At 41.2% G+C, this 14,740-nt stretch overlaps 1 protein-coding gene and 1 pseudogene across 1 annotated transcript in view; one reads left to right on the forward strand and one right to left on the reverse strand.

The window, feature by feature from the left end:
* The window catches only part of LOC105541216 (calcium-activated chloride channel regulator 4), a 34,978-nt gene that overhangs the window by 18,424 nt on the left and 1,814 nt on the right, over window positions 1–14,740 (reverse strand). The window contains exons 2-3 of the mRNA XM_011982144.1: window positions 2,953–3,093; window positions 2,667–2,814 (exon numbers count right to left, since the gene is read on the reverse strand). Coding sequence (XP_011837534.1) covers window positions 2,667–2,814; window positions 2,953–3,093 — 289 coding nt within the window. The remainder of the gene's footprint in view (window positions 1–2,666; window positions 2,815–2,952; window positions 3,094–14,740) is intronic.
* On the forward strand, window positions 10,026–11,662 carry LOC105541212 (annotated as a pseudogene).

A 14,740-nucleotide genomic window follows, 5' to 3' on the forward strand; every position in this document is an offset into this window, starting at 1 on the left:
CCCTCCCTTCCTTCCTTCTTTCTTTTTCTTCTTTCTTCCTTTCTTTCTTTCTCTTCTCTCTCTCTCCCTCTCTCTCTCTCTCTCTCTCTTTTCTTTTTATGAGACGGAGTCTTGCACTGTCGCCTGGACTGGAGTGCAATGGCGCCATCTCGGCTCACTGCAACCTCTGCCTCCTGGGTTCAAGTGATTCTCTTGCCTCAGCCTCCCGAGTAGCTGAGATTACAGGCACCCGCCACCACGCTCAGCTGATTTTTTGTATTTTTAGTAGAGATGGGATTTCACCGCGTTGGCCAGGCTGGTCTTGAACTCCTGACCTCGTGATCCACCCACCTCGGTCTCCCGCAAGTGCTGGGATTACAGGCGTGAGTCACCGTGCCCAGCCGTCATGTTTCTTTTTTAAGTCTTTGCTATTCAAACTGTGGTTCTGGACCACATCCATCAGCATCACCTGGGAGCTTTTTAGAAATGCAGAATCTTCAGCCCACCCTTTGCTTACAGAATCAGAAGCTGCATATTAACAAGGTCCCTAAGTTACTCTTCTACATAATGCACTTTAAAAACACTGGTTTCAGGTTTCCTAGGCAAGTGGAACCAGGTTCGTGGGAACAGAATTAGAACTTTCAGTAGGAAAGGAAAAAGCCCTCATATCAGCTACTGTAATAGGAATCTGGTGCATGTTAAGAAAAATTTAAAACTCCCTATACCTGGCTGTCTTCTCAGAGAGTTCACTCAGACTCGATTCCTTCTCAGGTTTCCCTGCCTCCCATGCCCACCTTAAAAGCAACCCTTTTGACTTAGAATTCCATTCCTGTCTACATCATTGTCTCATTTCCAGCTATCTCTGTTCCTGTTTCTGGTAACATTTCTCTCTCCCCCTCCTCACACTGTGTGTGTGTGTGTGTGTCGTGTGTTGTGTGTATATGTGTGTGTGTGTGTGTGTGTGTACTTTTAATATGCGCTAGGGCAGCCTCTAGCCTTACTGCATTGCTTACCTGGGTGATCTAAATGATCTATTGTGATTGTTGGTGTTGTTATCATATTTATTACAAAATTGCATAGATTTTGAGAGCTCTCTTACTAATCTTATTTGTTCAAAAACCTTATTGCTTTTTAGGACATTAAGGAATGTGAGTTTTTCACATAAATGCACATATCATATTATGCATTTGTGAAAAGGAAGAAAGATCTGTCTAAGAAGAAGGGGAGACCTGTCAGTAATAGAATAGGGTTTAGGTGTGGGATATGGGAAAAATCAATAACTGATATGGGGACACTGAACTTACAAATTGGAGGAGCCTTTCTGTTCTAAGAAAGGTGCAGGTAGAGAAGATGTAGGTGGTAATAAGTTTGGAAATAGAGAGGAAGAATGTAGAGACCTCTGTTTTATCAATCAGGACATTAATTGATGGGATTGAGAAGAGTACCTAGAGATCTTGAGAAAAATGGTAGAAGTTTTAGAACAGCTGCTATAGGAATTGAGAAAGAGAATTGAGAAGAGCTGCATAAAAATATTGTTGAGTAGTTTTGAGTGCTTCACTGAGCTTGGAAAGTGCATTTTTATAATCATGTCATAGTTTTATAATTTTCTTCAACATTCTTGAAAACATGACAGGATCCAAGAATAAAGTAGATGGATAATTCAGAAGATTTAGTAAATTGAATGAAACATAAGGATAAGAGTGGTGAGAGAATTGAGCTATTTATACTTGTAGTCAAAATGACTGACTTTGCTGTACATGCCAGGTGGTAAGAAAGTATAACTAAAAGGGCACAAAGGATTAGAGGTGTCAAGGAAAACAAACATGGTCAGGATAATGTATAGGGAAGAGGTAAGATTGGGACATAAGGAGATGATGAAACTTTCAAGACTGGAGAGGGGAACTGGTCCAGGTAATGAATAGGACCAGATCTAGCTGAATGTTTGGCAGAAACCAGAGACTTAACGAGTGTTCAATGAACAGGAATAGAAGAGGGTAATTCTGGGGTATGGGGATTCAGGAAGGTTCCCATTTAATAGTGATACATGTGTAGAGCCCTCCTTTAATAATGATTTGCATTTTTGTCTGTAAAATGCACTTTTGTTGTTTTGACAAATTATTTTAACATTTAGATTGAACTAGATGACATAGCCATTTTTATAGGTCAAAATGATCAATTACAGACAATGTCATCTGTTTCAATGAAATAGATTGATATTATCAGCAACTGATAGCCTAGGAGTGTTTTCTCTTGACCAGTAACTGGCAACATGACTCTTTCCAGCTTACTATACATCTGGCTTTCATGTAGCTTACCTGTGATTTGTTAATAACCAGCTATGAGAGAACTGGAAAAATTAAAATGTAAAAAGCATGCCTTAAGAAAAACATTTATTATTGCTTTTCTCTGTTTATATTTTTGTAGACACTGTACTGAGTACATTTATCTGGATTCTTTAGTTTAATGTAGAACAAATAGTTTACAAGGTAGAAACTCCTCTCTTTGCCATTTTATAGGGAATAAGCACAGAGACAGTAGGTCACTTGTTTAAGGTCACACACAGCTAGTAAGTAGGGGAGCCAGGATTTGATTCTATGGACTTTGGCCCCATGGCCTGCACACTTAACCTGCATAGAAAGTTCTATGCTGCAATCATTGCAAAATTATTTTTTAACTAAAATTTCTACCTGGTGGTCCGTATTCATTCTGGTTTTTTCCAAGTAGAAAGTCAGGGGTGAAGTGAATGTGTTCGCCTTTCTCTCCACATTCTGTGAACCGTTTGGTGTATGGTTCATCTCTACCTGGGAGCGTAGGTGGTGCAACTATAACATCAGCCTGAGAGTGTTGAAAAAGATTGTTAAACACGAACAATAAAAAAGATAATATTCAATTAGAAAGACTCTTAAATAATTTGTGGCAAAAATGGGTAATATCAGAAAATATAATTTTTTAAGAGAAGATTTTGACACTTACGTGTTCATAGTTTTCATGTTTTGGCCTTTTGTACCGATGATTTTCCTTCCAATTCTCAGGAATTAATATAGATACATTTTTGAAAAAAAATCTTCTTTCTGTGGCTTCAAACAGGTAAGTAGAAGCTGTAGTGACCATATCCTGTCATTAGAGGAAAAAATATGTGAGGATGGTGAAGTCAGAGTGAACTAAATTAGCAGGGTTTTGTGACAGGCATTTCTGAACTTAAGAGTGGACAGAAAAGCAACAGACTGACGAGCAGGGTCTCTGCCTCATTATTCTAACTCTGCCACCTGTCAACCAAAAACCATCACTTAATCCTGCACATTGAAAGCCTCCTCAGTCTTCTGTAATCCTGCCTTAAAAGGCAAATGCTTGTATTTGGCATTAAGAGAAATTGATTAATATGAATATGTACATGAACTTTGGAGTCATTTATGTGATTCCAATACTAATATTAGTATCTTCTGGGTGACAGATCTTGGTTGATTTATGCAATACTCCAAATCTCAGTTTCCTCATCCTTCAATGGACTATTACTATCTATCAGTATGGTTGGCATAGAAATGGAACTCTACAAATAGGCAATCTTAAAACTGTTTGATATCATTACTATTTATAAGAAATCTTAGTAGAAAACAGCCTTGGTTGATGCAAACTGAGGAGGACACTCTATAGAAATGGATCATTGAAGAGGTTTCCCATCCCAACCTTAGGAGAAGCAGCTGGGTTGGGAGCCTGTGTGGGTGGGAGGTGTGATGAAAAAGAAAAACCCATAGTAGAGGCAAAACTTTGATTACAGAACTGTTGCTCTACCACCAATCTGAAAATAATATCATCTTATATTCAGAACTATGAACTCACATACAAGGACAAATAAGAAAAATAGTCCCTCACAGGAGAAAGCAAACTACTTGGAAAACATATTTCAGCATATCATCTGTGAAAACTTCCCCAACCTTGCTAGGAGGCCAACAGTCAAATTTAGAAAATACAGAGAACTCCTGCAAGACTTTACACAAGAAGATCATCCCCAAGACACAACCATCAGATTTTCCAAGGTTGAAATGAAAAAAAGAGTGTTAAAGGCAGCTAGAGAGGAAAGGGCAGATCACCTACAAAGGGAACTCCATCAGGCTAACAGCGGACCTCTCAGCTGAAACCCTACAAGCCAGAAGAGATTGGGAGCTGATATGGTTTTGCTGTGTCCCCATCCAAATCTCATCTTGAATTGTAGTTCCCATAATCCCCACGTGTTGTGGAAGGGACCAGGTGGAGATAATTGAATCGTGGGGTGGTTTTCCCCATCCTGTTCTTGTGATGTAAGTTCTCACGCAAACTGATGGTTTCATAAGGGGCTTCCCCCTTCCCTCAGCTCTTATACATCTCCTTCCTGCTGCCATGTGAAGAAGGACATGTTTGCTTCCTCTTCTACCATGATTGTAAGTTTCCTGAGGCCTCCTCACCATACTGAACTGTTAATTAAATCTTTTCCTTTATAAATTACCCAGTCTCAGGCATGTCTTTATTAGCAGCCTAAGAATGGACTAATACTGGGGCCTTCATTCAGCATTCTTAAGTAAAATAATCTTCAACCAAGAATTTCATATCCAGTCAAACTAAGTTTCCTAAGTGAAGGAGAATTAAGTTCCTTTTCAGATAAGCAAATGTCAAAGGAATTCATTACCACCAGACCTGCCTTACAAGAGATCTTGAAAGAAGCACTAAATATAGAAACGAAAGACTGCTACCAGCTAATACAAAAACAGACTTAGATACACAGACCAGTGTCACTATAAAGCCAGACACACAGACCAGTGTCACTCAAACAAGTCAACATAATAACTAGCCAACAAAACAATGACAAAACCAAATCCACACATATCAATACTAACTTTCAATGTAAATGGGATAAATGCCCCACTTAAAAGGCACAGAGTGGCAAGCTGAATAAAAAAGCAAGACCCAATGGTATGTTATCTTCAAGAGAATCATCTCATAAAGGCATAATGACACCCATAGGCTCAAAATTAAAAAATGGAGAAAACCTACCAAGCAAATGCAAAACAGAAAAAAGCAGAGGTTGTAATCCTAATTTCAGACAAAACAGATTTCAAACCAACAAAGATAAAAAAAGACAAGGGCATTGCACAATGGTAATGGGTTCATTTTAACAAGAAGATCTAACTATTCTACATATATATGTATGCCCAACACAGGAGCACCCAAATTCATAAAGCAAGTTCTTAGAGACCTACAAAGAGACATAGACTCCCACTCAATAATAGTGGGAAACTTCATTGAGGCAGAAAATTAACAAAGATATTCAGGACCTGAACTCAACATTGGATCAAATGGATCCGATAGACCTATACAGAACTCCCCACCCCATAACAACAGAATATACATTCTTCTCATCACCACATGGCATATACTCTAAACTCAACCACGTAATTGGACATAAAACAATCCTCAGCAAATGCAAAAGAACCGAAATCATACTAAACACATTCACAAACCACAGCACAATAAAAATAGAATTCAAGAGTAAGAACATCACTAAAAACCATGCAATTACATGGAAATTAAACAACATGCTCCCGAATGACTTTTTTTTTTTTTTGGTAAATAATGGCTCAAGCCTGTAATCCCAGCACTTTGGGAGGCCGAGACGGGCGGATCACGAGGCCAGGAGATCGAGACCATCCTGGCTAACACGCTGAAACCCCGTCTCTACTAAAAAATACAAAAAACTAGCCGGGCAAGGTGGCGGGCGCCTGTAGTCCCAGCTATTCAGGAGGCTGAGGCAGGAGACTGGCGTAAACCCGGGAGGCGGAGCTTGCAGTGAGCTGAGATCCGGCCACTGCACTCCAGCCTGGGCGACACAGCGAGACTCCGTCTCAAAAATAATAATAATAATAATAATAATAATAATAATAAAATTAAAGCAGAAATCAAGATGTTCTTCAAAACTAATGAGAACAAACATACAACATACCAGAATCCCTGGGACACAGCTAAGGCAGTTTTAAGAGGGAAATTTATAGCATTAAATACCCAAATCAAAAAGTTAGAAAGATCTGAAATTAACAACCTAACATCACAACTGAAGGAATTAGAGGAGCAAGAACAAATCAACCCCAAAGCTAGCAGAAGAAAAGAAATAATCAAAATTAGAGCTGAACTGAAGGAAATTGAGACACAAAAAACCATTCAAAAGATCAACAGATCCAGGATCTAATTTTTTGAAAAAATTTATAAGCTATATATGCCACCAGCTACCAGCTAAACTAATAAATAAGAGAGAAGGTCCAAATAAACAGAATTGGAAATAAAGAAGGGAATGTTAATGCTAACCCCTCAGAAATAAAAATAACCATCAGAAACTACTATGAACATCTCTATGCACACAAACTATAAAACCTAGAAGAGATGGATAAATTACTGGACACATACATCTCCCAAGACTGAATGAGAAAGAAATTGATTTCCTGAACAGACCAATAACAAGTTCCTAAATTGAATTAGTAATAAACAGCCTACGAACAACAAACAAACAAAGCCCAGGATCTTATGGATTCACAACCAAATTCTACCAGATGTACAAAGAATTGCTGGTACCATTCCTACTGAAACTATTCCAAAAATTTGAGGAGAAGGGATCTTCTCCAACTCATTCTGAGGCCAGCATCATCCTGATATGAAAACCTGAAAGAAACTCAACAACAACAAAAAAATTTCAGGCAAATATCCTTTATGAACATTGATGCAAAAATTCTCAACAAAATACTGGCAAACCAAATCCAGCAGCACATCAAAAAGCAAATCCACTGTGATCAAGTAAGCATCATCCCCAGGACGCAAGATTGGTTCAACATACACAAATCAATAAATGTGATTTATCACATAAACAGGACTAAAGACAAAAACTACATGATTATCTCAGGAGATGGAGAAAAGCTTTTCAACATAATTCAACACCACAATAAAGTAGGTATTGAAGGAAAATACCTCAAAATAATGAGAGCCATCTATGACAAACCCACAGCCAACATTATACTGAATGGGCAAAAGCTGGAAGCATTCTCTTTGAAAACTGGCACAAGACAAGGATACTGTCTCTTACCATTCCTATTCAACTTAATGTTGGAAGTCCTGACCAGAGCAATCAGGCAAGAGAAATACATAAAGGGCATCCAAATAGGAAGAGAGGGAGTCAAAGTATCCCGGTTTGATTATGACATAATTCTGTATCTAGAAAACCCCATAGTCTTGGCTCAAAAGCTCCCTCAGCTGATAAATAGCTTCAGCAAAGTTTCAGGCTACAACCTCAATGTACAAAAATCACTAGTCTTCCTATACACCAACAACAGCCAAATCCAGAGCTGAATCAAATAGGCAATCAAATGCCATTCACAATTGCCACAAAAAGAATAAAATACCTAGGAATACAGCTAACCAGGGTGGTGAAACTTTTCTACAATGAGAATTACAAAACACTGCTCAAAGAAATTGTGTCAGAGAAGACACAAACTAATGGAAAACATCCCATGCTCATGGATAGGAAGAATCAATATCACTAAAATGGTCATATTGCCCAAAGCAATTTATAGATTCAATGCTATTCCTATCAAACGACCAACAACATCTTTCACAGCACTAGAAAAAAACTATTTTAAAATTCACATGGAACAAAAAAGAGCCTGAACAGCCAAGGCAATCTTAAGCAAAAAGGACAAAATTGGAGGCATCATGTTATCTGACTTCAAACTATACCACAGGGATGCAGTAACCCAAAGAGCATGGTACTGGTATAAAAACAGGCCTAGACCAACAGAACAGAATAGAGAGCCCAGAAATAAGGCTGCACATCCACTACCATCTAATCTTCAACAAAACTGACAAAAACAAGCAACGGGGAAAAGATTCCCTATTAAATCAATGGTGCTGGGATAACTGGCTAGCCATATGCAGAAGATTGAAGCTGGATCCCTTCCTTACACTATATAGAAAAATCAACTCAAGATAGATTTAAAGACTTAAATGTAAAACTGAAAACTATAAAAACCGTAGAAGACAGCCTAGGCAATACCATCCTAGACATAGGCAAAGATTTTATGACAAAGGTGCCTAAAACAATTGCAACAAAAGCAAAAATTGACAAGTGGAATCTAATTAAACTTAAGAGCTTGTGCACAGCAAAAGAAACTATCAACAGAGTAAACAGACAACCTACAGAATAGAAGAAAATATTTGCAAATAATGCATCTGACACAGGTCTAATATCCAGCATTTATAAGGAATGTAAACAAATTCTCAAGAGAAAAACAAACAATGTATTAAAAAGTAGGCAAAGAACAGGAACAGATGCATTTCAAAAGAAGATAGACATGTGGCCAACAAGCATGTGAAGAAAAGCTCAGTATCAATGATCATTAAAGAAACGCAAAAAAACCCCACCATGAGATATCATATCATACCTGTTAGAATGGGTATTATTAAAAAGTTAAAAAAAAAAAAAGATGCTTGCGAGGTTGAGGAGAAAAGGGAACACTTACACATTGTTGGTGGGAGTGTAAATTAGTTCAACCACTGTGGAAAGCAGTATGGTGATTCCTCAAAGAGCTAAAAGCAGAACTGCCATTCAACCCAGCAATTCCATTGCTGGATATATACTCAGAGGAATGTAAATCATTCTACCAGAAAGACACACATGCATGTGAATGTTTGTTGCAGCACTATTCACAATAGCAAAGACATGGAATCAACCTAAATGCCCATCAATAACAGATTGGATTAAAAGGTGTGGTCCAGGGCCAGGCATGGTGGCTCATACCTGTAATTCCAGCACCTAGGGAAGCCGAGGTGGGCAGATCACTTTGGGTCAGGAGTTTGAGACCAGCCTGTGCAACATGGTGAAACCCCATCTCTACTAAAAATACAAAACTTAGCTGGGCATGGTGACAGATGGAGACTCTGTCTCAAAAACAAACAAACAAAAACAAAAACCAAACAACAACAACAAAAAACTGTGGTACATATACACCATGGAATACTACACAGTCATAAAAAAGAATGAGATCATGTATTTTGCCAGAACATGGGTGGAGCTGCAGGCTATTATCCTTAGCAAACTAACACAGGAATAGAAACCCAAATACCACATGTTCTCACTTATAAATGGGAGGTAAATGATGGGAACTCATGAACACAAAGAAGAGAACAACAGACACTGGAGTCTACTTGAGAGTTGGGGTGGAGGTTGGGAGGAAAGAGAGGAACAGAAAGATAATATTGGGTGCTAGGCTTAATACCTGGGTGATGAAGTAATCTGTACAGCAAACCCCCATGACACGAGTTTACCTATGCAGCAAACCTTCACATGTGACCCTGAACCCAAAATAAAAGTTAAAAAAAGAAAACAAAAGAAGACACTGTGGGTCATATATAGACACACAAACTTCTTTTTTTTTTTTTTTTTTTTTTGACGGAGTCTTGCTCTGTTTCCCAGGCTGGAGTTCAATGGCTCAATCTAGGCTTACTGCAACCCCCGCCTTCCGGGTTCAAGCGATTCTCCTGCCTCAGCCTCTCGAGTATCTGGAATTACAGGCGCCTGCCACTGGGCCCAGCTAATTTTTGTATTTTTTAGCGAATACAGGGTTTCGCCATGTTAGCCAGGCTGGTCTCGAACTCCTGACCTCACGTGATCCACCCGCCTTAGCCTCCCAAAGTGCTGGGATTACAGACATGAGTCACCACGCCCGGCCGACACACCAACTTTTTATGGGAAGTAAAACAATGGCGAGTTTCCTAAGCAGAGTTGATTGTTTTAAAAGGGTAAAGAAGGCCCCGCGCTGGCGGGCGCTCCTCCCTCCGCGGCGGGAAGTGGGCGGCAGCGGCGGTGGCTGAGCAGAGAACCCAGAGAGCGGCCTCGCGGGTCAGACAGGATCGTCGTGACAAAGGCTTCGACAGCTTGCTGGAATAGAGGATCTCTGCTGCCTCTCCTCTTCTGTGGCTTTCTTGTGGGCTGCACGAGACGGCAGGACCCAGATAACCGTTCTCTCAAAGACACAATGTTTGCACGAGGACTGAAGGGGAAATGTGTTGGCCACGAGGAAGACGTGGAGGGAGCCCTGGCCGGCTTGAAGACAGTGTCCTCATACAGCCTGCAGCGGCAGTCCCTCTTGGACATGTCCCTGGTGAAGCTGCAGCTTTGCCACATGGAGCCCAACCTGTGCCGCTCAATCTTCACTGCCAGCATGGTCCGGCAGATCCAAGAGGAGATGGGACGTGGCGCTCAGTGGCACCCCAGGCTGCAGGGCGGGCGCCGCTCGACCGCTTGGGCTTCATGGAGGTCCTGTGCCGCGCGGCGTGGGAGCAGGAGGGGGCACGTCCTGCCTCTAGCTTGGGAGACGGCACGCACAGGGCCCAGTTTCTGACCTTTGCCCAGTCAGCTCAGCACAGATGCTGAGGCCCCCGTAGAGGAGCGTCTGGGAGATGGATGGCCCTCAAGAAAACAGAGGAAGCTTTCACAAATCACTCGGATCAGGTATTTGAAACGCTGGAGACTAAAAACCCCGGCAGCATGGAAGAGCTGTTTTCAGGCGTGGACAGCCCCTACTACGACCTGGACACGTTACTGACAGGCATGATGGGGGGCGCCGGGCCGGGCCGGGCGCCTGTGAAGGGCTCGAGGGTTTGGCTCCGGCCACCCCGGGCCCCAGCTCCAGCTGCAAGTCCGATCTGGGCGAGCTGGACCACGTGGTGGAGATCCTGGTGGAGAACCTGAGCCGGAGCCCTAAGCGCTCGCAGCTGTGTCTGACGCGTGGACACGTGAGCACTGGCTCCTGTAGAGGGTGCGCCTGCAGCCAGCGGCCCAGCCTTAATGCCTTATCTGCTGATTCTGAGAAATTCCAGAACAGACCATCACCAGCGGGGTCTGCAACCCAGGCCCGTCCCACTCACTTTCCCCGCTGCGGAGGGCCAGGCGGAGACAGCAGTTCTGCTGAAAGACTTCTCATCTCTGGGCTGGTCCTGACGTCCTTACAGCCCTGGGCCCCTCGTCTCTCTTTGTATCCCCCACTGTAGAGGACGGCGAGCCACAGCTGCATCAACCTCCTTTATATTTAGACAGGTGAGTTTTTTACAATTCAGTTTCAAGTGTTTGGAGCAATATTTTGTTTTAAGATATATATTTTTAAACGTTTCACACCTTATGTCTTTAGATTGTTTCAGCTATTTTCTTAGAAGTGCATTTTTTCTATAGATATCCTTTGCTGCGACATTAGAACTTTTATAGCCTAAATAATTGTAGTTGATGTGTTTCATTTTTTTCAGGTTTAAATAAGAGATTTTTTTTTGCAGTGAGCATCACTACGGTACTTGTAAACAGTGTGAATGTATCATGTTTTACTTTAAACGTGTGTGCAATACTTCTCCATTATGTTCTGTACTACCGTGAGACCCGGGTGAAAATCAAGAACCGCCCACAGCTACTACACTTTTTTTTGTCATTAGAAAATCTACGGTGAGAGCCACACCTTCCTAGACTTGAGCATAAATTATGGAGATTTTATTTACGTCTATTTACATGCAAATGTCATTGAAGACAAAGGTCAAATATCTGTCTGTCTGGAGATCACGGGCACCAGTTGGTCTTCAGGGACCTCAGAGACCCTCGGTGGTGCCTTCTGATAGGCGGTATTCCTGAAGGTCTCCCATCAGCCCAGACAACTGCCCTGGGTGAGGAAATAACACTGCTACTGGATTAGAAATGCCTGTGCTGCTCTGTTAGTTTGGTGCTGGAACAAAAGGTCAAGGTTAGGCTGAAGTCTAGAAGGAAAGAAATCTGAATCCCTGTCATTCATGGCCCCTTGATCTGTAGGGTCATAGGTGCTGCCGCAGGGAGTGAGCTGGGGGTGCCTGCAAACTTCCTCTCCTGCCCCACCTCACCCCACTTGTGTTTCCACTTTCTCATGGTTTTTCTAACTTCCTCACCCCTTAGCCAAAAAGGTTTGTTTTCTTTTGTGGATATAGCCATTCTTAAATATCAGTGATGTAAACCTCACTTTATTAAAAAATTATCCAGCAAAACAAAACAAAACAAAAGGTAAAGAAAAGAGACAAGGCATAAGGATTTTTAAAGTTTTGGGTTTTTCAAAAGCAAGAATTGAAATAAAAATAACATAATGAATGAATATAACAATGATTAGCTAAACTATTAATATTTGGTACACGAACTCATTTTTGATAAAAACTGAATTTTCTTAAACATTAATAAAAGAGGCTGGGTGCGGTGGCTCACACCTGTAATCTAAGCACTTCCGGAGGCTGAGGCGGGTGGATCATGAGGTCAGGAGATCAAGACCGTCCTGGCTCACACGGTGAAACCCCGTCTCTACTAAAAATACAAAAAATTAGCCGGGCGTGGTGGCGGGCGCCTGTAATCCCAGCTACTCAGGAGGCTGAGGCAGGAGGCAGAGGTTGCAGTGAGCCAAGATCGCACTACTGCACTCCAGCCTGGGGGAGAGAGCGAGACTCTGTCTCTAAAGAAAAAAAGAAAAAGAAATAGTCCCTCCCTAGACCTTATTATCTTATGAGGAAGTACAAAGATGAAAGGCACTTCTTTTTTTTTTTTTTGAGACAGAGTCTTGCTCTGTCACCCAGGCTGGAATACAGTTGTGTAATCTCGGCTCACTGCAACTTCTGCCTCCTGGGTTGAAGCGATTCTTACTCCTGACTGTGATACTTAATATGATCTTAGAAAAATCATTTATTTTTTCGGATCCCTGGTTTTCTCTTTTGTAAAATGTGGATTATAGTATTTCACAGCGTTTCTTGAAGATATTAAATGCGAAGATTTTGTGGAGGGCTGGGAGAAATGTCAGGAAACATTGTAAAATCTGGGCACGTCTGTAAACAACTGAATTTCTGCTTGTACTTATAGAGGACCATGTGTACAAAATTTTTGCCCATCCAAGTAATTCTTTCAAATAGTGATTTCTGAGTAAAGAAAGTTTGATACTGATTCACTGTCCTCTGGACACTGAAAACCTATCACTCAGAATCAGCTGCATTAATTACTCTTGAAACATCTTTAGTAAAATGAATTTTTATCTTCTCATGAAATTTAAAAGGTACCTTTAAGCAAATATGTCCGTGATGTAACAGAGTTTATAGAGAGTGAGTGACAAATGGCAGCCACAAAATCACTTGATTAAAACTTAGGTCATGCCTATCACCTTCTACTGGGTAATTAAAACATGCAGAAGGATCCAACCACGAGCAGCAGAACACAATAGTGGAGAAATTAAATATAAGGAATTAATATATGCTGATATCAGGGACAGGGAAAAATAATTTACGTGGCTGCACCACCAAACTCTTTATTACATAGAATGTTATATTTGAAAGAAACAGAAATCAGTGTCCTTGGTTTAGTCCTGGAGACCTTCTCTTCTCCATCTGTAGATAACCTGGTTATCTACACCCAAATTTTCATTCCTTCATCATGAATTCAGATCTACATGGATGTTTCAGAAGTAATATAAATTCCAAAAGCCCCAACCAATTAACTCTTGATTTTCCAAATGCCAAATTTTCTCCACTTGCAGTCTTCCCCTTCTCAACTGATGACAATTTCTTCCTTCCAAGTGTTCAAGTAAAACTCTTGAATTCTTCCTTGACTCTTATTATATTTCCTTCCTACCCTCACCTATCCCCTATACATCTTAACCATCATATCACTTTAACAATCTTTACCACAACCTCCCTATTCCTAGTCACCATCACTGCCCACCTGCAAGAGTTTCCTACCTGGGGTCCTTCTATACCAGTAAGATGCCACAGAGTTTATAGAGGATAGGTGACAAGTGGAAATTCTTTACATTCCTCAATATTGCAGTCAGAGTGATTCTAGAATATGCATGAGAATACACCCTTCTCTGCTCAGCATCCTCCTATGGATTTTCATCACCGAGTCAAAGTCAAAGTCTTTCCAGTGGTCTAGGCCCTGCCACCTCTCCAACTTCAGCTCACCCTATGCTTCCTCCTGCTCATTCATAGCTGTTTCCTTGGTTATATCAAACGAATTCTCACCTCCATGCTGTTTTTCTCCCCTAGTTCTCAATGGACTCTTCTCTCACTCATCTCAGGTCTCTGCTGACACATCATCAGTGAGGCCTTCCCTGACTTCCCTACATGAAACAGCAACCCACATTCTTCCCCAACCCAGCCCCACCTAACACTCCATATCCCCCTTCCTGATTTGTTTTACTCCACAGCAACCTACTACCTTCTGACCGGTGATCCATTTACTTATGAACTATGTCTCTGAAAAGAAGATACACTGCATGGTTCCAGAGGCTTTTAAAAAATTTTAGTGCTCTTCAGCATGTCATAAACATCCAATAGAGTATTTTAAAGAACAAATGAGTCCAACTGCTAACTTACAGATCAAGAAACTCAGCGTCAGGGAGCCCTGTGCTTTGTCTTCTGTCTTGTGGGGTGAGACAGTGTAGAACCCTGTCTAAAACCTTCACCTCCCTCTGCCCATTACCGGATTGTCCTCACTGCACCACACTGCTTTTAACTTCCTGAAGGACTCAGAAGTTTCCATAGTAATTATTAACTATTAACTTTGTTTTCTTCTCCATAATTCAAACAGAAGACATCCCAATTCTTTTTTTTTTTTCTTCCAGAGACTGAGTCTTGCTCTGTTGCCCAGGCTGGAGTGCAATGGTGTGATCTCAGCTCACTGCAACCTCTGCCTCCCGGGTTCAAGCAATTC

The sequence above is a fragment of the Mandrillus leucophaeus genome, unplaced genomic scaffold (genome assembly GCF_000951045.1).
Source record: "Mandrillus leucophaeus isolate KB7577 unplaced genomic scaffold, Mleu.le_1.0 Scaffold235, whole genome shotgun sequence".
Taxonomy (NCBI): domain Eukaryota; kingdom Metazoa; phylum Chordata; class Mammalia; order Primates; family Cercopithecidae; genus Mandrillus; species Mandrillus leucophaeus.